The sequence below is a fragment of the Balaenoptera borealis genome (assembly GCF_965194805.1).
Source record: "Balaenoptera borealis genome assembly, chromosome: 16".
Lineage (NCBI taxonomy): Eukaryota > Metazoa > Chordata > Mammalia > Artiodactyla > Balaenopteridae > Balaenoptera > Balaenoptera borealis.
In genome coordinates this window covers 5,536,035-5,558,053 of record NC_138872.1, presented here as the reverse complement: position 1 = coordinate 5,558,053, position 22,019 = coordinate 5,536,035, and the positions used below count along the sequence as shown (strand labels likewise).

The following is a 22,019-nucleotide window of genomic DNA, read 5'->3' as shown; positions in this document are numbered from 1 at the left end:
GGCGTTCCTCTTGAGGGAAGAAAATCGGCTCTTGTGGGCACTGGGTTTCTGACTTTGGGGTGCTGGCATCCGTGGGAAGGGAAGGCAGTACAGGGACTTGACCTGGGGTCTGTGGACAGGCTTAGGGTGCAGTGAAGAGCCCCAGAACCCTAGGGGAAATGCCGTAGGTCTGGCCACTTTGCTGGGAGGGAATGGTCCCATCCTGCCTGGCCCCAGACTGGGACCCTGGAAGTTCACAAGCCCTGCCTGGTGAGGGGCTATATCCAGCCAGCAGGTGGCGCTCGGACCAAAGCCGTGACAGGTTGAGCCCCGAATCCTCCACTGCAGGCTCTCAGGCTGAGGTCGGCTGGGACCTGGGACCTGGGACCTGGCTGGGACCTGGCTTGGGGCTCCTCTCCCCACAGACGCTCTCCTGCCACAGAGACCAGCCAGAAAGTGGTGCTGGGTGGGGGGTTTCTGGGGTCCCAGCTACGGCTGTGGTCCATTGGTGTCCTGGGTGTGTCCACCTGGAGCCAGGCAGGGACATCTCAGCCCCCAAGGGGATCCTTGGGATCATGGAGGAGCTTTAAAAAATACCGCTGCCCAGGCCCCTCTCCCAGAGACTGTCACCAATCGATCTGGGCTGGACCGGGACTCAGCATTTGTTAGACGCTCTGAGGGCTGAGAATCACTGTGTGAGACACCCTTTCATTCTCCCGAGGAACTCCATGGGGAGGGTGCTGTCCTTATCTCTGCCCATCTCACAGAGGAGAAAACTGAGGCCCAGGGGTGATGGGACTTACCTGAGGTTACGCTCAGGTTACGCCTAGGGTTGCAATGCTAAGCCCCACTCATTCTTTTATCTCCAGGATATTAATAATAATAACATCACCGATGCAGGCTTTCTCAACCTGGCACCGCTGACATTGGGGTCCTGACAATTCTTTGCTGTGGGGCGGTGCTGCCTAGCGGAGGGGGAGGCGGAATACAGTCCCACCCCCACCCCACAATGATGTCCAAGCCCTAATCCCCAGAAGCTATGAGTATGTCACCTTACATAGTGAACCAGGCTTTGTGGATGTGATTACGGATTTGAGGGGAGATTATCCTAGATTGGCGGGGTAGGCGGAGAGTCGTCACAAGGGTTCTTAGAAGAGGGAGGAAAGAGGAGCGGGTGGAGGGGAGATTGGAAGATGTGATTCTGCTCAATCTGGGGACAGAGGAAGGGGCCACGAGCTGGGAAATCAGGCGCCTCTGGAAGCTGGAAAAGGCAAGGGAGCAATTCTCCACTGAACCTCCGGAGGAACCAGCTCTGCCCACACCTTGATTTTAGCCTGTTGAGGCCGTGTGGGACTTCTGACCTCCAGGACAGGAAGATGCTAAGTTTATGTTATTTTAAACCACTCACGGGTAGCAATTTGTTACCACAGCAACAGGAGACTACTCCCCCTGCCCCGTGACAACCAAGTCTCCAGACATGCCGCTTGTCCCCAGGATGGGAGGATGTGGGTAGAATGGGCCCCAGTGGGGAACCACTGAACTCCTTATTCTTTACTGAGTTCTTCCCACGTGTGGTCCAGCCTTCGGAGGCCCCCATACCGTCTAGCACTCTCGCACACCTGAGCTGTGTGCCCTTAATTGCCTCCCTGGCCCGTTCTGCAGATGAAAAGGCTGAGGCTCAGAGCCTTTAAATGGGCAGTGAGGGATGGGGGTCACACAGATAGGAGAGTGAAACGGATTCCCCTCTAGAATCTCGCAGCCTCCGTCCCAGACTCTGCGTCCCTGCACCCTCATGCCTCCCACCAGTGGGAGGAGCTGGGTCTGCCGCCCTGAGGCGATGCCAGGCCTTTCGGGGGCTCTGCAGCCCAGGTAAGGGGCAGCCCGGCCCTCACGCCCACTGTCTGACACCCCTGATCTCTGGGCTTTGCAGCCTTTTCCCAGCTGGGCCGCTTCTCCAGCAGCTGGTGGAGACTCAGCTGAAGGAGGCAAAGGCCATAGGGTCTCAGGTTGGGGTGGGAAAGAGAATGTGCGAGTGGGTCAAAAAACGTGGGCCAGGCAGTGAGAGCCAGGATGCCTTCACCTCCCCCACCATGGAGGTGAGCACATTTGACTCCACATTAGCCAATCAGAGCACTCCATTCTCCCTGATTGGTTCAAGGATCAGCATGTGATCCATGCTCAACCAATCAGAATCCTCCCTGGGACATTCTACCTCTTGTGTTTGGCTTGAAGAATTCTCTTTCTGCTGGGGTTGCTAAGCTGACAGGCTGCAAGTCTTGGGTGGCTGGCAGCCACCTGGAGAGAGTCTCTCAGAGAGATGGAGAGAAAAGGCCTGAAAATAATGCTTGAGCCCCTGGATCCAGCCATTCCTGAAGCTAGTTATCTCTTGATTTCCCAGTTGCTTGAGTAAATAGATTCCCCTTTTAGGTTTCTGTCATTTGCAGCCCAAATGCTCCTGGATTTCTCCCTAGACTCTTTTTCTTGCTCTAAGCCTCTAATCTTGGCTGTCTGCTAAATCCCCACAGGTGAGGAGTCCTGTCTAAGCTTACTCTGAGAGGAGTAGAGAAGCTGGGATAAGAAAATAGAATTGCAGGGTGTGGAGAAAAGGGAACCCTCTTGCACTGTTGGTGGGAATGTAAATTGGTACAGCCACTATGGAGAACAGTATGGAGGTTCCTTAAGAAACTAAAAATAGAGCCACCATATGATCCAGCAAACCCACTCCTGGGTATATACCTGGAAAAAACCATAATTCAAAAAGATACATGCACCCCAATGTTCAATGCAGCACTATTTACAATAGCCAGGTCATGGAAGCAACCTAAATGCCCATCGACAGACGAATGGATAAAGAAGATGTGGTACATATATACAATGGAATATTACTCAGCCATTTAAAAAAAACTGAAATAACGCCATTTACAGCAACATGGATGGATCTAGAGATTGTCATAGAATGAAGTAAGTCAGACAGAGAAAGACAAATATATGATATTGCTTATATGTGGAATCTAAAAAAAGGGTACAAATGAACTTATCTACAAAACAGAAATAGAGTTACAGATGTAGAAAACAAACTTGTGGTTACCAGGGAGTAAGAGGGGGGAATGGATAAATTGGGAGATTGGGATTGACATATACACACTACTATATATAAAATACATAACTAATAAGGACCTACTGTACAGCACAGGGAACTCTACTCAATATTCTTTAATGGCCTATATGGGAAAAGAATCTAAAAAAGAGTGGAGATATATATGTATATATATAAACTGATTCATTTTGCTGTATACCTGAAACTAACACAACATTGTAAATCAACTATACTCCAATAAAAATTTTTTCAACAAGAAAAAGAAAATAGAATTGCATTTGTGAGCAGGTCATGGTGGCTTTGGAAAATCACTTCCAACTCATGTAGCAAATTCCTCCTCCCCCATCCCCACCCTGACCCCATCCAACTCCAGGGGTGGCAAGTTCTGTGTGCACAGGTATCATTGCAGAAAGGGGGGACGGTGGATGAGCTAGTGAGAGCAAAATATTGGGGGGGTGGATGGACCTAATCATTCTTTGCTTTTAATGTAGCTAGTTAATTTCCTTCCTGAAGAGACCAGCTTTGACCTTCACCTCCAGCCCCTATTAACTGCCAGCAATGCTTTGTCAGCGTGTTTATGACAAATTAATTATACAGAGAGGGGAAATCTCACAGGAAAACTGAATGTTCTGGCTTGGGCTGCAGGTGGGAGCTGAGGCTGAGTTCTGAGATGCATTTTGATGGCCCACTGATACGGGCCTGGTTAACCACAGACCTCGGGCAAACTTCGAGGCAAGCAGTTAGTTTTCAGCTCACCCCAGAGGGCAGACAATGCCAGAAGCAAGGACTCAAACCTGATTTCAAGCCCCTTACACCGTGTGGCCATGTCTGCGACCTGGATATCCCAGGCAGGAGGGATTTGGGGGCCCCAGGTCACGTTGGTGGCCGAGATAACTTTGCCCCCTGTAGGCTGGGCCATTCCAGCCCATCGGACAAAACCCTTCCTTCCCTGTAATGAACCCAACTTCCTTGTTGCATGGACTTGCCCAGTTCCTCCTGGAATATTTGCGCAGGTGGAGCCGTGCTTGTCCAGAGCTCAGCATCAAGTCCAAACTCCTCTCCAGCCAAACTCCCACTTGCATTTTCTTTGCATTGGGCTTTCTAGCAACACCCAAACTGCTGTGCTGCTATAAGTCCTCTTGTTCTGACCATCATGGCTTTGGCCAGGCCGAGCCCCTGCCTAGAACACCATTCCCAGTCCAACCTCCTCCCTCTGCCAGATGTTGAAGAATGAGCTCTAGAGCTCTCTCCTTCCCCGGGGAGCCTCCTGGGCCCTCCGGACGGTGTCTGCGTTGCTGTTCTGCACTCCTTCAATTCCCCGTGATCGTTCCTGCTCAGGACTCACTGCCCATGTCCCAGGCCGCCTCTCCCGCTGACTGTGAACTGCTCCCCGAGGGCAGGGCTTGGTCTTCCTCTCTCTGTAGCCCGAGGGCATGGTACTCAGGAGGTGGCCAGTGGAGGGGCCGGTCCAGCGTACACTGGAGGTTCAAGAGTGAAAAGACAGGGTCTCTGTGCCTAGTGAATTCACTGGCCAGTGCTTGGGGAGATACAGCCGACTTCTGAGGTTCTTACCTGTCTGGTGGCATCCCTTTTCTGGCAGCTTTAGAGAGTGGTCCATCCCTAGCCCTCAAGGCCGAGGTAGGAAGGTTCTAGAAAGGTCAGGTGGTAAAGTGGTCAGGTGGCCAAGATGGGCCTTGAGGAAGTCAGGTCTTGAGTGAAGGGCAGAGAATGGGTGGCCCTGATGGACGGCGGGCCTGGGAAGGTGACCCCCCTGGCAGGCTGCCCCTGCCACCAGCAGCCCTGCCCTTGCCCCACGCCGGGCCCAGCCCAAATGCGGGTGCACGCCGGCCACGTGTCAGGAGGCGAGGAGGTCAAAAACGACACTGAAGGCAGCAGAGAGCTCACTGGCTCCCAGGCCCTTCCTGCGCGAGTCTGCCTGCAGGCTGCTTGCTCTGAGTCCCACCCTCCGGGGACACTGGTTCTGCGGCTCTGTCGCTCAGCAGGCGTCTTCTGCGCTTCTGGGACCGCGGCTCTTGGAGCGTCATAGCCGCTAGCTCTTCTGAGATGAGCGTCTCAACGTTGACGGGGGCAGCCTGACTGCCGCCGGGAGGGACCTCGCTTCTGGATCGTGCCGCTCCGGAGGGAGGGTCTAGGGAAGAGATGGGGCCCCAGGAACACGTGAGCCGCCTCCCCTCGAATTACCGAATAGCCAAGGCGATTTGCTTCACCGGGACTGAGGCTGCTGACCTGGACACAGGCTTCCCCGGTGGGTGACCTTGTGTCCCCATCTCCGAGGCCCCGTCCTTTCTCCCCTGGACCGTTGCTCCCGCTTCCTCAGCCCCCTTTGCTTTCCCCCGATGGTGTTCAGCCAGACTTTTAAATTGTGCCCCACATCAAGTTGCCCCTGCTTGAACCCTCCAGGCCTCGCCGGGTCACTTCAGATAAGATCCGGACCTTTCTTCTGGGCTTCCTGGCACAGAGAGACCCGGCCTTGCCCACCGGATCTATTCCCTTCCTCTCCCTAGGCTCGTGTGTGTGATTCTGGATGTCACCCTTCTTCCCACCGCGGGGCCTTTGCACTTGCTGTTCCCTCCACTGGCAATGCTGTTCCCACATCTGTGCTTGGCCGGCTCCTCCTTCCCCACAGGCCTGGGCTTAGATGTCACCTCCTCTTGGAGCTTCTCTGATGGCCTGGCTAAGGCAGCTCCTCCCCGTCCCGGCATTGCCCACCCACCGCCCCAGGTTTTATAGATTTTTATAGTGTTGGTCTTAAAAGCCTCGAAAGGCTTGGTTTGTGACTGTCTCTAGTGCCTACTGGACTCTGGCCCCTGTGAGCGGGGAGTATTTGTCTGTCTGTGCTCTTAGCTGTATCTCTGGGGGACGGAGCGTTTGAGGGCGGGAGTGGGGCCTGAGTGGGTGCATGAATGAATGAACGACTTCTCCCTAATAATTGAAACGGGGAAGAAGCGTAAGGTGGCTACAGCATTATTTGGGGGGAAGAATCAGTGAAGTGGGTGACTAAGAATCGAGGAGGGATCATGTTCCAGAAGTTTCCAGGGAGGCCCAGCTTCACGGGCATGTGGCCTGGGCAGTCACACAGGCCCGTTCAGAGGGGCCTGTGCTCAGTTTACTGCTCTGCTGTCTTTGTCTTGAAATTCTTTCTAAGTTTTGAACAAGGAGCCTTGCTTTTTCTGGTTGCACTGGGCACCACAAGACATGTCACCGGTCCGGTTCAGGTGTCCCAGCAGTGAGGGGAACGCATCCAGTCCTCACCACAACTCGGGAGCCACAGGCTAATCTAATCACCCTCATTTTACAGATGGGGAAACAGAGGCTCCAAGCTGAGTGATGGGTTAGGTGGACCCCACACGTTCTACCCTAGAGCCCCCACTCCTGCTACGACCCTCTCCTGTCTCCCAGACTCCAGAAATGGGAGGCTCGTGACTGTTGGATAAATGAATGAATGAGAGAGGGAAAGAGGACGCACAGGGGTGTCCCAGGCTCACCTGCGCTCCCTCCTGGCTCACTAGCCCTCGCGACTCCTCCGGGATGAGCCGCCCCTGGGTTGATGGTCATCTTGTTGTTGTTGCCTACGGTGGTGTCCTCCAGGAAGCACGAGCGAATGTGGACTCTCTGGGCCATGCCCCCTTCGGAGTGAGGTCCTGGTTCGGGGATTTGAATTTCGATGGAAGCTTCCGGGCCGGTACCCAGGACAGAGACTGCAGGTCAGCCAAAGAGAGAGATGCCGGGGGGGGCGGGTGGGGAGGTGGACGGTGAGAGCAGCTGGACGGTGGGCCTGACCCCGAGCCTGGTTCTCAGGTCCTCCATGGCTGACTGTCCTCCTGGAACCTCCCCTCAGCGGCCCACACCGTGCTCTGTCGCCGGCGGACACGTGGCCTCACGCGGCATCTCTGCACATGCCTTTCACCTGCTGGGGCCTCCGGCTCCCTCGGCCCCTGGCTCTGCCAGCTTGGGTCCCCCTCCTCCTGCAGCCCAGCCCAGCTGACCTGGTCCTCTGTGCCTCCCCTGGGACTCAACCCCGCCCCCCGCTACCTCCTGCTCCCCGTCTCTCTGCTGCCTGCTTCCTGGCAGCTCTGGAATACCCTCTCCATCTTTGGTTAGAATCTTCATGTGGCCCCCAGCCCGGTCCCCAGCCCCAGCTGTCTCACTCCTGCCTCTCCTGGCCAAGTGTCAGAAAAGAGCTGTCCACGCTCCGCCTCCCCTCCTTCCACTTCTGTCCCCTCAAGTCACCACTGACCCCTTGTTGCTGGACCCTGCAGCCCTCCCTTGACCTCACCGGCCTCGCCTCTTCTGGAAACCCGTCCCCTGGCGTCCCTGGTTCTCCTCCTCTCTCTCAGGCCTCTCTGCTGTGCTCCTACCCGCCAGCCTGTCTCTCGATGACCGGTGCCAGGGAGGACGTGGCCTGGGCGCTCTGGTCACTGGTGACAGCGCCTAGGTGGCTCCCTAGATGCCTGTTCAGTTCCAGCCCAGCCATCTCCTTTGTTCCCGCTTCAGCTGGCCCAGGAAATGACCCCTGCCCATTGTACAGATGAGGAAACTGAGGTTTCCTGACGGGGGTAGTAGGGAATGGGAACCCACGTGCTAACTCTAAAAGAGCCCCCTGCTCTACAGCCTCCTGGCGGAAGGGAAAGAATTTCCCATCATGCCTCTCTCCCCACAAAGATTGGCTCAAGTTCCATCTAGCGAGGAGCCGAATGCAGTGGGGTGGGGGTGGGATGGCAGCCTGTTCTCCAGTTACCTGGGGGGCTGCCACAGGCGCTGTGGGCAGGGCCCTTGGCGGGGCTGCCGTGAAGACTCATCTCGTTGCCGTGTCCCATCTGTACGTGTCTGAGCACAGACTTCTCCATCCGGATGTCCTGGGGCCCCCAGGATCCAGCCAGGGGACCCTGAGTTGAGGGATCAGTGGGCGCCATTGGAGGGAGGTAGAGGGGAGCCGTGGAGCCTGGCAGGGGACACAGAAACGTGACCCTTGACCCCCACCCTCTGACCCCCCATCCCCCACCCCCCACACACATTAAGTCATGGCCGGACAGAGGAGACAGGCTTCTGGATTCTTTCTGGACACCATCAGATGGGGAGTGATTACTTCAGGGTCTGGATTGGAGAGCAGGTGGGCTGGCAGAACAGTTAGCCTGGGGTTCCGGGGTTTTTACCACTGGTGCCTGGGGTGTCACTGGGGCATTGAAAACCCCGGCAATGAACACATCCTCTGCTTCCTAGCTGTCCTCAATCCTCTGGGCCCATCAGGAGAAAGTCTCCTTTGGGGTTAACTTGCTGTTGACATGGAGCCCTCAGAGCTTCTGACAGTGTTTTATTTTCTCAGCATTTATTTTTACGGTAACCTTCGTAGTTTTCAAGGTAATGTTGTAAAAGTTTACTTTAAAATTAATTTGAGTCGAATAAAAAGTAAACCATTTAACAACATGGAGTAAATAATCAGCCATGGGCGTGGCCAAAATTAGGGAGGTGGAGCTCAGAGGACTAAAGCTGGGGAAAGGTTGATCTAGATTCTAGAATAAAGTTCCTCATTTCACAGTTGGGAGAACTGAGACCTGGAGCAGGGAAGGGCTCTCTCGAGGTCACAGGTAGCGCTCCCCCTTTGGGGTCAGTGCTCTCACTCTCATGTCCCATGGCTGGACTGATGGGTGGCCCTGTCTCCTCTCCCCGCAGTGCCCACCACGGAGCAGGCACCCATTTGCTTACTGTATTTCACCAAAGCTCGGATGCACCCGTACGATGTATCCCAGTTTCTGAGATGTTAACACATGGGGAAAAATAGTGTCTTGGGACAAACAGAATGCTACAACGACCCCTTGGGACATCCTAGTGAGGAAGAGTGAATTGAGTTGTTTCTTGTGGGAAAATATTGGGTCCCAATGAAAATGAGGCAAAAGATGTCGGCAGGAAGGGAAAGCAGGAGAGGTTTGATCCAGGCACAAGGAGGGACATCCTTATTCCTGAGAAAGCCAGAAGGGACCTTGGAGATCTGAAAGCTGCCCTTTCTCCCTGGAAGGTTGAATGCCCCCCACTCCCTGCCCCCACCCAGATGGAGCAGATTCCCCGACAGGTCCCTTCTCCTGGACATTTCAGAGGACTCACCATTTTCCCCAGAGGCCATTTTTCTCACTATGACATTCCTGTGTCCAATCTGGATGCCTTTGGAGTTCTCAATGGAAATGTGGCTGCTTGGTCCATTCTGACTGATCATGTTGATTGGATTTTGCTGGTAAATAACTGGGGTAGACTGATTTCTAGAACCTTCTGCAAAATAACATTCCACTCAATCCCTTTGTATCCCTCTAGGAGTCAGAAGTTCCAAATACTAGTTGGCAGCATCAAAATCCCCCGGGGAGCTGGTTAAAACACAGATTCCCAGGGGCCCACCCTGGGGTTCTGAGTCAGTAGGTCCAAGGTGGGCTCCAGGAAGTGGAGTGTTTACCAAACACTGCAGGTATCACAGACGAGCCTTGCTTGGACTTTGTCCCGCAGGCCACCCTACCCCTGTGTCCTCTGCCACCCTGGGAGGATGGCAGGTGCCTTGCTGCTTGCCCACCCTCTGTATCTCTCACTGCGAGGAACCCACAGCCCTAACCATTGCTTCCAGGGTCCTCTCTTCCTTTAGGGAAGGATGCAAGGCGGCCGTCCATAGGCTGTTTCTGGCCATGGGATAAGCTTTGCTTGACTCACAAGGCATTTTTAAGAATTTGGATTTGTCACCAGTGTTTAACATCCAGCCTAGGATGCTGAGACCCCCCCCCCCTTGGGTACCATAAGCAGGGGTGTCAGCCCCACGTGGGCTCCACACACGGGGCCACATTCCCACCTTCGTGAGCCCTTGGCTCTTGTGCCTTTGTGAGTCCCTACATCCATAAAAAATATTTAAAATTACATTTTATGACTGCGTTGGGATAAAGAAAAATATAGTCTCGGCTAGAGTCATTATTAGTTATTCATTGTTACTATAATACTCATTTTTTCTTCTGATTTTAAGAGAAACTAGAGCATTTTTGTGACCCCCTAAAAGCACCGTGGGCTCTAGGCCCGGTACCTGCTGCATGTAATGGATAAGTCGGTTCTGGGACTCTACCCTGTGGGTATCTGAGCCCAGCCTGGCCTACTCCTTCAGCAGCCTTAAAACTCCAAGTTGGGCAAAGTGCTTACAGAAGACTGTTAGCAAACTCAGACTGAGACCTGCGCCCCAGGACTGATACAGTCAGGGGTGGGCCACACCTCTAGGAAGCCCTCCCTGGTTACTCCTGCCAGCATGCCCCTCCCTCCTGGAACCCTCTTCCAGGGACGGGTCAGCAAGACCACAGCAAGCTTCTGACAAGGTGGGGCAGGCAAAGAGCTTACCGGGAGCCCAGCAAGGACCGGGTGTTGGGTGTTATTCTTTCTCTTCACAGCTCTGCCCTCTGCCCCGTCCAGGTGTGGGCAGCAGGTAAAAGGCCTACCTGGTTGATAAATAGCCCAAGAGTTTGATTTCTGGTCTAAGTCCAGGAGGTGCTTGTTCCTCATTGCGTACAAGTCTGGGTTGACTTCCTTCGCTGTCTTCATTCCCAGGCCCTGGGCAATGATCAGGGCTCTTTGGGGCCCATGGGCTTCCAGAAACCGGAAGATCTCTTCCTCTGGGAGGCAGGACAGCAAGTGGTTAAGGAGGACCCCGGAGGCTGAATCTGCTCCCCTGCTTACCAGCTGTGTGACCTGGGACAGACGCAGCCTCTGTGCCCATTTTCCTCATCTGTAAAATGGGCATAATTATAATGGACCACAGAGGTTGTTCTGGGGGTTGGGGATGTTCGTCAAGGGCTCTGAACAGTGTCTGGCACATGCTAGGTGCACAGTAATTGCCAACTACCCATCAAATGGTTTCTCAGCCATTTAGCTTCTTTCACCGAAAGACAGAGTCTTGACTCCGAACACTTTGTGGGGACCTGTTAGTGGGTGGGCATGGCCCCTGAACACTTGTAACTTCTCGAGTGGCCAAGGAGAGTTTGGGGTCAGAGGGAACAGGGGCTGAAAGGGAACGAGATACTTACGCCGCTGACTGAGCTCAGGGCCAGGCTTCCGGGGAACTGCAACTGCATCTTCCTGGGGCCTCTCTGCTGGGAAGAAAGACGGTCAGGGGTCAGCGGAGCGGGAGTGGGGATGGGGACCCTACCGGACAGAGGTGGGCTGCTCTGTAGAAGGCCCTAGCGCATGGACGCTCCAAACTCGGATTCTACAGTTAAAGGAACTTAGCTTCAAAACCCGCCCCGCCCCCTTCCAGCTGTGTGGCTTGGGGTTGGGGGGAAGACCATCTACTCCCTCCGGGGTTGTGTGCGGGCTAGGGGACCCCCGGGCACCGCACCAGAACTAGAAAAGCGGATCTCGTGCGATGCTACGGCTCTTCTTTTATTATCATATCGTTACTGCCATCATCATCATTATTAATGTTTTGCTGAGCACCTACTACGTGCTGGCACTAGGCTCAGCCCTCTGCATCAAATCCTCTCGCAACCCTACAAAGCAGCCCTACTGTGACCTCCATTGGCCAGAAAAAGAAATCAAGATGCAGTGAGGGTACATCATGTGTCCCCGAGGGCAGAGCCTGTATTTGAACCCAGGCCCAAATCTGGGCTAGGCTGTTGCCAGGACTGCTCGTGCTGGGTCCAACACCCGCCCCCTCCAACTGCCCCTGTCCCGGGATGGCAGGTTACCCAGCTCTGCGGGAACCACTTCTTTGGTCCCACCATCGGCCAAGCACCACATCGCGGGGCCTACGAGCAGGACTCCCTTTGACTCCTTCTTCATCTTGTGGAGGACCTGGCTGAGCTTCTTCTTGGGCACCTGGCATTTCTTCACCAGCTGGGCCGTCTTCACAGGGGAGTCAGAGTCCCTCAGCACCTCCAAAATCCTCTGCTCAAGGTCTGGGGGAGGGATACAGGGGCAGAGACAGGACTGAGTCCCCCAGCTACCCAGCCTGGGCTGGCGGCCCCCCAGGAGAGGGATCCAGGGCATAGGCAGGGACGGAGGTCTGAGCAGACATCCACCAGCATCTCTGTTCAGGGAGGGGCACATGGGCTGCTCAGAAGTGACCTTGGCTGGACAGCCTGGTGGCCAGAGGCGGCGCCAGGCCTTCCGAGCGTCCCCCCAACCCCCGAGTGAGCGCCGGAGGGCAGGTGGGAGCACTCAGCTCTCAGGCGTCCTCCGAGAGAGGGGAGTGGAGGCGGCAGGATGCTGGAGGCGGGGGCAGAGCACAGGAAGGAGGGGAGGGGGGAGGGGGGAGGCCCACCCCGGTGTTCTCCGTCCCCCATCCTCCTCCTCCCAGTGGCATCTGCCCCTCCTCTTGGGCTCACAATCCACTCGGGCGATGTCACTATTCATCCCCACCAGAAACCCAACAGCCATTCAGAAACGGATCTTTCACCCTGATGCCCAGTCCTGGAGTCCTAGCAACACTGTCCCTGGCTGTCTCGAATCCTCTCTTCTCCTTTCGCTGCCTCTACCTCCTACTCCTTGTCACCACCATCTCCCGGATGACAGCAACGCCACCAACTCCTGGTTCTGCCAGCCTCGTCTTCACCCACCCTCAGCTTCCCTTCAAGGGCCAACCTGTCTGCATTCCCTTCAGATGCACTCACCCCTGGGCCTTTGCACATGCTCTTCCCTCTGTTAGGAGCACTATTCCCTCCCTCCACCCGTCCAACGGATACTCCACCTCAGGTCTTGCTCAGACTCCATCGTTGGGAGGCTGTCCTGGATGACCTGAGCGGGTGGGGTGCTGGTTGTGTGTGGGTCCCCTGCAGAGTGTCCCCAAGGATCCCCTGCTGTGATGGCCAGCTTCACTGTAGTGGTTCAGTGTCTAGCATGGGGCCGGGCACACAGTAGGGTCTCAGGAAATAGCATTTGAATGAAGGAGTGACTGAGTGCAAAAGTGAGTGTACCCTACTGGGTAGGTGTTTGCCCAGATGACCTGGGCAAGGGATGAGTAGCTCCTGCGGGGCCTGTTTCCCCACCTGAGTTAATGGTCCTAAGCAAGATGCCTCGAGCCTCAACGAGGAACTTTCCAAACGGCCCCTACTCCTCCCAGACAGGCTCCCATAAACCCAAGCCAGCTGCCCTGCGGGGAGTGAGAGAACTGGTCAGACACAGGGCCTGCAGCGCCACGAGCTGGGGAGAGGAAATGCCTGTCCTGAGAACCCTGAGGGAAATGCAAAGCAGGGCCCTTCTTGGAAAGACCTAGGTCCCCTTCCAGGGCAGCAACCCAATCCTTTACCTTCTGGGTTTTTCCTGGATTCCTAGTGGGGGAAGGGACAACCCATTTGCCAACTCTGCGCTGGGCACCGTGGCCTTGCCCTTGTGGTCGGAATGTTTGCATCCTTCTGGGCGCAGGTGATGTGCAATTAGAACACGTGGGGTCACCCACCCCTTCACCCACCAAACTACCCCTCAACCGGGATACCCGTCCAACCCACTGTGGCTTTGCCTAGTTTTAAAAAGAGTTTTGATTCTTAAAAAACCTGCCCCTGGGCTTCCCTGGTGGCGCAGTGGTTGAGAATCTGCCTGCCAATGCAGGGGACACGGGTTCGAGCCCTGGCCTGGGAAGATCCCACGTGCCGCGGAGCAACTGGGCCCGTGAGCCACAACAACTGAGCCTGCGCGTCTGGAGCTTGTGCTCCGCAACAAGAGAGGCTGCGACAGTGAGAGGCCCGCGCACCGCGATGAAGAGTGGCCCCCGCTTGCCGCAACTAGAGAAAGCCCTCGCACAGAAACGAGGACCCAACGCAGCCATAAATAAATAAATAAATAAATAAATAAATAAATAAATAAAAATAAAAATTAAAAAAAAAAACAAAAAACCTGCCCCTGGGTGAGCCTCTTCCCCCTCCTCCAGTGCCCTGACCCCAAAGGGGAAATGGGGTCCGTGCAGTGAAGGCGGGGCTGGCGTCACCTGCTGAGTCTTCAGGCTGGTGAACTGGAAGTTGTGAAACGGATGAGGTGTAAGTGACACGTCGGTTAAAAGGAGAATCTGCCGGGGGGCAAGTTAAATTCAGTTACCGAGTGCCCCCGACATGTCTCCTTGGGGAAGTACAACAGGAGCTTGGGAACCAGCCTGGGGTCCTGGGTCACACCCAGTCGCACCCCTCCCCAGCACACCCTATTTTCCTGGTCTTGAGCCCCAGCTCTGCCACCTACCAGCTATGTGACCTCCCTGGGCCTCAGTTTCTCCATCTGTGAAATGGTGGTGATAGCAGCTACTTCAGAGATAGTGGTGAGGATTAAATAGCTAACAATCACAATACAAAGACAAACAAAAAGCGTCCCAGCCCACAACCCTCATGCTTTCAGTGGGGACCCTAGAAAAGAGCACTGCTCAATAACAGTTAACTTGCATCATGTGTTTCCAGGAATAAAGTGCTCTCCGAGGAAAGAATGCAACAGGAGGAAAACCACATACATGCACTTGCCCCTCCTAGCAGACAACTTCTGTTCTTCCTCAAAATGAGCGTGAAGATGGGTGTTAAGGCCCCAGGCTCAGCCGTGGTCCCCTGAGTCATTTCACCTGCAAGCCTCAGTGATCTCACACGTAAGATGGAAACCTCATCGGGCTTGCCCCTGTGAGTTATTGCAAAATGCACACAAAGTATGTTGCAAGATGCCTGGGCAGAGCAAGGCTCTGAACCTGATGCGACGCCCTCTCTCCCTCTTTCTTACTACTGTTGTGCTTTCAGATACTGTCCTCTCGTGGCTGTAATCTGGACCAAGAAAAGGAACCGGAAAAAAGGTGCAAGTCCCACCCGGGCACTCCCACTGTTCCTTAGAAGGAAGAACGTACCTGCATCTCCTGGGTTGGCAGGGGCCTCAGCCATGCTGGCAGCAGCTGCTGGGAGCCCAGGGGACTTGAGGGCAGCGGCAGGCTCCCAGACCCCGACCCCGACCCCGTGGCCTGGAGAAGGTGGGCCCGGTCGAGGCTGGGTATGCTTTTGTGGTCCTGGCGGTGCTTCTGGCAGCTGTGGAGAGATTCCAGCTTCACCCAGCCAGCTGTCAGCTGTGCACACATCCCAGAAACAGATGTCTAGTCAGCTCTAGCTGATCAGATTCTGGAGAAAAAGAAAATGAAACTTCTCTGTGTGGCTTTTGAAGGAAACAAAATCGAAACCGGAACTGATAAGCAAGACACAGTTAGGCCTCCAACTAGATGTTAGTAAGGAGCAGCTGAGCTGGGCAAGACCAGAGCTTCCTCTGGGGCCAGGGGACTTCCCACCGCTGCCCACCCTGAGCCCCACACTCAGGCCAAGACACCTGGGTGGGTGGATGGGTGGGTGCCTGCGTTTGTGCATATCAAAACAACAACCCTCTTTAATGAGTACTTACTATGTGCTTTCCAATCTCGTGTGCCCCTGAATCATCTACAGGGTAGGGGCCAGTACTGGCCTCTTTTCTTAGGAAACTGAAGCTTGGGTCAGTGAGGCCACTTGTCCAAGGCCACAGAGATGCTTGGGTTCTAACTCGGCCCCACCATTTACTGTCTGTGGCGCCTTGAGCAAGTTATTTAACCTATTTATGCCTCAGTTTTCTCGTCTGTGAAATGGGCTAATAAAGTAGCAACCTCAGGAGGTGGTGGTGAGGACTAAAAGGGTTAATTCATGCCTTCTACAGTCATGAACACAGCTGGACACCCACTTACCTATTTCTGGAAGAAGGATGTATCGCTTTTGTAAATTCTCAAAGGGGCCATTGACACTCCCCCCCTGCCCCAAGCAGTTCAGAGCCACTGTTCTGGTCCAGGTAACAGAACGGGAAGCTGAGGCCTACAGAGGTGAACGGCTTTGTGTGAGGCAGCCCAGAGGGTCAAGAACTCAGCCCTGGAAACCCCTGGGCCTGGGGTCCCAGCTGCAGAAGTTGGGGAGGGGGTGCCAGGCCCAGGCTCCCAGGGGGACCCCATCCCTAGCATTTCTGCAAAGGGAGGAGCTCAGGAACAAGTATAGCCATGGAAAGGGCCCTGGAGACTTGACTCAAAGCTGTCCTTGCAGAGCAAGCAGGAAAAATCCTGATGCCCCATCCACACGCAGACCACTTAAATCCCAATCTCGGTAGGCAGGGCCGAGAGCCCCAGGTGATTTCATTCCAACCAAATGTGGAGTGTTGGACAACTTGATAAAAACAGGAAGCCACGACGATGCTTTTGTTCCTTTTTAAATGTAAAACCAAAGAAACGTGTACCTTTATGTAAACTGACAGTCTTAATTTTAAATACGAAGTAATTTGGGGTGTTGGGGGAGATTGTGGGGCGCCCTCCGGGCTCTTGCTGAGCCCCTGCGGGAGGAAGGGAGGCGCCGTGCCTGGACTAGCCACTAGGTGGCGCCCGCTCACCAGCCTGCGTCCGGCTTCCCTCGTCCGGTCCCTCTGATTTAAGGGGCCTCTCACCTGTCCCCTACCCTAGAAAAACCCCACCTCCATCTGGCCGTACCCCAGCGTCTCCCCATTCCCCATGCCTCTCCTACACAGGCTCCTTGGCTCCTTCCCTGCGTGCTGCTGACCTCTCAGTATGGACACCCCGACCGAGGCCTTGACTTGGGTGCCTGGTGGGCCTGCAGGTCCGGCTGAGGAACTCAAGCTTGATCTGAGGGTCAACTTTGCTTCTGGCCCGTGTCTGTCTGGACATGTTTGGATGGCCCTTTCCGGTGCCCCTGTGTTCCCATCATCCCCTCCCTAGCTGTGTGTCGCTACCTCCCTGAGCCTTGGTTTCTTTAATTATAAAACAAAGATAATAGATAAGAAAAAGCATGTTTATCTGCCCTTTAGTTGGTGTTCACAAAATTTGCATCATTTAGAAAATGTGATGTGATGGGTCTCCATAACTCCATAATATAACTTTTAGACATTAGGGGAAAAAAAAAAAAAGAAGCAAGAGAGAAAGAGAAAGAAAAAACAATTTAATGTGGGTGGGCTCCATCTTCCATAGCATTCTGTGGCACATTTGGAATTCATGGACGTCATGAACCTGCTGTGAGCATCTCACCACACTGAGTGGGATTCTCACTTTTAAAGTTTTAATTAGCTTGTATTTCCTCGTCTCAATTTAAGAGACTTTCAAGGTAATTTTGACCATGATATTGCTTTAACTGCAATATCAGTGGCTTAAACGATACAGAAACTTGTGTCTCTCTCCTAAAACAGTCTGGTAGGCAGTCCAGGTGTGGTGTGGCACACCATAGTGTTGAGATCCAGGCCCCTTCTATCTTGTTGCTCTGCCATTTGTGGCCTTACGTTCTAAGATGGCTGCTCAAGCTCCAGCCATCACAATTGCATTCCTTACAGCAGGAAGGATGCAAGGGAAGAAGAGTAAGTACCTCTCCTTTAAGAATACTCACAAGTTACACAGACATTCCCCTGACATCCATCAGTCCCATGGCCCAGCAAGGGAGGCTAGGAAAGATCTTTATTCTGGGCCGCCATGCACCTAGCTAAAATTAGGAGATCGATTAACTTCCAAATAGGGGACAACAGATATCAGAGGATACTTAGCTGTCCCTGCCATTACGAGGCTCTGTTTTCCCCCCAAGAAAGGAACGAGGAAACCTCTTCTATGCCTTGAAGGATATCTGTTCGCTGGAGCTTATGTATTGAGCAGGCCCGAGGCTGAGTTCAAAGGTAGTTCCCACACTCTCAGAGACTCCCGTCCAGCATGGAAGACAAAAGGGGAGAGGAAGGGAGACAGGGACTCTGGTGACACCCGACTCTGCCTGGGAAGGACCTCAAAGCCCACAGGAGTTCCAAGATGGCGCTACTGCGTGCTGGGGCCCAGATCCCTTTTTGCCTTGGAAAGCACACTCCTTTTTCATGGCTTGTGTTTTTCTGGAAACTATTAGAACTCTCCGCCCAAACCAGATGATAATTACACGTTACTGATCTCTAGTCTTTAAATTTCTCTCTCTCTCTCTTTTAAAAGAGAGATATTTTTACTGCACATTGTGTTGGCAAAACCCAGTCTCCTTTCTACCCGGCAGCCTGGATGTTATGATCACGGTTCCTCTGTGAATTCACCTCGGGGGGAGGGAGTGGAAAGGTCTGAAGGCATCAATTGGGGACAATAATGTGTCTTTGGCCAGGGGCAAAGGGCAGAGAACCAGAGGTGGCCAGAGACAGGGACTGCACAAGATCACAAGAGCTACCAGCGGAGGGCGAGGGGCAAAGACCCAACCAGGGGCTGCAGGGGGCAGCGGATTCTCAGTGCAGCCCCCAAAGGCATCTGCCCGGGCTCCGTTCACTGACCTTCAAGGCAGAGCTCAGTGAGCCTCCTTGGGTCATCACGTCAGATAGGCCTGGGGTTCTGATCCCCGGGCCCTGATCTCGTACCTCTGTGCCTCGAGCCAGTCACTACTCTTTCTGAGCCTCCATTTCTCCTTTTGTAAAAGGGGATCACAGCAGCTCTACCCTGGGCTTGTGGCAAAACTAACCTGAGATCTTGCTCCGGAAGGTCCCAGCAGAACACCGCGCACGTAGCACGCACGTGCTCAATAAACAGGAGCTATCGTATCTTCATGGTATGACCCACCTATCCCTCTCTGAGTGACGAGCAGTCCCATTTACTCATCTGGTCTTGCACCAACTCATTCCTTGTGCCCAGGCTAAGTGCTGGAGCCAGTGGGGGGTGGGGGGGGGCGGGGGGGGGCGGGGTGAGGGCGCGGCGGGGAGAAAGCCCCAACCCCCTGCTAGTTCCTGGCTCTACTTCCCATGTTGGCTGCAGAAAAGGCCACACTACCCAATCGAGGGATTGACGGGTGACTCAGGCCAAGTCCTGGGTCCCCTCCCTCAACTCCCAGAAGTGCTGGCTGGTAAAGGGGAGCTGGGCAGGGGTCTCATGAGTCAGGGAGTTGGGCAGGGGCCAGGGCATCGAAGGCCGTGATTGAAATTTGTGATCTTCCCTCGGGGCAAAGGAAGAGTTCCTGGAAGATTTTCACCCAAGGTGGGTTGGGGATTGGGAGAGGCCACCAGGGGTGCCAGAGAGCGTTGGCAGGAGGTTGACGGGGGAGAGGGGCTGTGGCCACAAGGAGGCAGTGTGGAGCCCAGGGGAGGGACCTGTGGCCACAAGGAGGCAGTGTGGAGCCCAGGGGAGGGACCTGTGGCCAGCATCAGGCTGCTTTCACACCCTTCCTTCCCGCACTAACTCTTTTTAGAAGTCCTTCCCCACATCCCCCAAAATAGATTGAAATGAATTCACAACTAACTTTTATTTTTATAATCAAAAGATTTTTTGATAATGCTGCTTCCAAAATTCTTTGCCTACAAGAAATTCATTTAATTACAATTGGCCACAATTCCTCCACCGAGGGTCCAGCACTCTTGGGAATTCTTGCACAATGAAGAGATCTCACCTATAAATTTGTTTCAAATATAATGAAGTATAACGAAAATTTTTTGACGACTAAATGGAACAGTTAATGAACTTGACATAATGTTATGTCTTCTAGATGTTTAATTAAACATTTATTGATTCTGATTTTGCAAGGTTTTCCCCCCATATTTTGGAGTTCAAACATTTTCAAAAGCTCTTGAAGCATCTGTAGGCCTGAGGTGCTAAGACTTCTACACCTGGAAGATAAAATGGGGAAAGGCAGAGAGACAGATTGCGAGGGCCAGGATTCCTGGTCTTTTGGGGATCGTGGCCCAAGGTGAGCTGTGGCCAGGGTGTTGTCGAGTATGGGATGGAAGATGGGCACCAACAGAATACTTTTATGTATTAATTCGTAACTTCTTTTAATTTTAAATGGGTAACGTACTCTAAAATTTGACCCGAAGATGTTTCTTAGAAGACTTATAGCAACTGATTTATTTAGAGCTGGATAGCAACTGGATAGCAACTGATTTATTTAGAGCTTACTATGGACCTTATTTCCAGTGCTTTACATTATTTTATTCAATTCTTCCAGCAATCTGACAAGTAGTATTAAATCTGCATTTTACAGATAAGAAAACTGAGGTACAGAAAGATTACTAAGTAACCTGGGCAAGATCATGGAGCCAGTGGGTGAAATCGATGGAGTTGAAACCCAGGCTATCAGGCTCTAGAAGCCAAGCTCTTAGCAATTATTTCTATTGTTTTGAACAGGTATGTTGTCATCCTGCCACAGGATAAGGAGCAGTGCTTTCTATGCTGGACAACTTAGTGCTGCCTGGTGTGACTTATCAGATCTAGCAGGAAAAAAGTTGATATTTTATTCTTTTTTCTAAAGTTTCTTTGACTGAGTGTACCTGTCTTAGTCAGCTTAGCTGCTGTAACAAAATACCATAGACCAAGTGGCTTAAACAACAAATATGTATCTCTCAGTTCTGGAGGCTGGAAGTCCAAGGTCGTCAGCAGATTTTGTGTCTGGTGAGATCCACCTCCTGGTTCTTAGATGCCTGTCTTCTCTCTGTGTCCTCAGATGGTGGGGGTGAGGGGGAGCAAGCTCTCTCATGACTCTTATAAGGGCACTAATCCCATCATGGAAGCTCCACCCTCACGACCTCATTTAATCCTAATCACCTCCCAAAGGCCCCACCTCCTAACACCATCTCATTGTGGGGTAGGGTTTCAACACTGAATTTGCTGGTGGGGGGACCCAAATATTCAGTTCTTAACAGTGTCCATATGAGCAGAGCCCTGTCCTAAGTCCTCCGAGACACAGAAACCTAAGTTAGTAGAAAAGAGTCCAATATTTAAGATTTTTGTTCTCATTAACAATTTTTATATTGATTGATTGAAATGATATTTTGGCTATATTGGGTTAAAAACAAGACTTGGTGACTGTATGTCCACACCTGAGCAGACACACAGGAGCCCCCCCCGTCCCTTCCTCACAGGGAGCTCTTCTCTCCAAGATGCTCTGATCTCTCACTTCACCCACCACCACTTTAGAGTTTGTTGTCTGAGGCTGGGTGCCCCAGAGTTGAGTGCAAGTAGTTATTTGGGAGGTGAAGCTAGGAAACCCTGGGAGGGTGGTGGGGACCTGGGACAGGGGAATGATGAGCTAATGGAGGGCTTTGCCATCAAGCAAGCCCCCTGGGGGCACCTGGGGTTCAGTGCCGCAGGGAGCGCTAGGAATGCTGGAGCATGGGGAACATCTTCTCAGGGCTCCCCGCTGAGGTCGAGGGAGATGGGGTGCTTACCCTCCGCTCCCATCACTGAAGGAGGCTGCTCCCAACCGTGTCAATCCCCCAGCCTGTCTGGCCTGCAGCATGGTGGGCAGTTGGACTCACATGAAAGAAATGGAAAAGGCCAAGGAGATATGATGGGGATACCGATGGCATTTGCTACAGTTCTCTGCACAAGTAACTCCTCTTGGGACTGAGGCCCCAGGGATTAATTAGCTGGAGAGGGACAAGGGGTGGCTTTGAATCCAGATCAAATGATCACAGAGCCGGGCCCTGAGTCCATCCTTTGCAGCTTCCCCTGCATTTGCCCACACCTGTAAAGAGCAGGCAGGAGTCTAACTCCATGAATTTTAAAAATTCATTTTTACATTTGCTCACTCAATCAAGTTAGATGCTTTTAAAGGCAAATTTAATTATTTTGAGCTCAATAAAAGCCTTTTAATAAGCTGAACATCATGGTCTCAGTGTTTTGCTTTCAGGGTTATCAGTCATGGCAAGGAGGGGCCACAAAGGGGAGGGGAGAGTTGGGGGGGGGGGACGTGGGGCAGGGGGAGGGGCAAATCATGCCAGCCCACACACACGGGCGTGAACACACACATACTCACACACACACATGCACGGGTGGATATTTATTTTAAACTTTTATTTGCACATTTAAACCCATCATTTGTTCCAAATCGTTTAATTGTGAAGCTTTTATAATATTTTGTTTTATTTTTAGAAACAGTTCTTTTACTTCGAGACAACTGTACAACGTGTTAAAGAAAATGCGATGCTGATTTGGCACAGACTTCCTGTGTGTTCT

The 22,019-nt window shown here is 53.1% G+C and overlaps 1 protein-coding gene across 5 annotated transcripts; it reads right to left on the bottom strand.

Annotated features, from left to right (window-relative positions):
- Window positions 1–2,849: 2,849 nt before the first annotated feature.
- ZBP1 (Z-DNA binding protein 1) lies at window positions 2,850–18,442 on the bottom strand. Of its 5 annotated transcripts, none has more exons than XM_082359315.1 (8): window positions 14,913–18,442; window positions 11,794–12,003; window positions 11,134–11,199; window positions 10,549–10,722; window positions 9,197–9,358; window positions 7,836–8,039; window positions 6,583–6,795; window positions 2,850–5,225 (listed from the first exon to the last, which is right to left on the bottom strand). In XM_082359315.1, the coding sequence occupies exons 1-8, from the start codon at window positions 14,944–14,946 to the stop codon at window positions 4,978–4,980; spliced, it is 1,311 nt and encodes a 436-aa protein (XP_082215441.1). In that variant the 5' UTR covers window positions 14,947–18,442; the 3' UTR covers window positions 2,850–4,977. The 5 variants fall into 5 exon arrangements, with proteins under 5 accessions (XP_082215441.1, XP_082215444.1, XP_082215443.1 ...); XM_082359318.1 differs by having other exon boundaries at window positions 6,583–6,768; XM_082359317.1 differs by having other exon boundaries at window positions 9,197–9,355.
- Window positions 18,443–22,019: the final 3,577 nt, after the last annotated feature.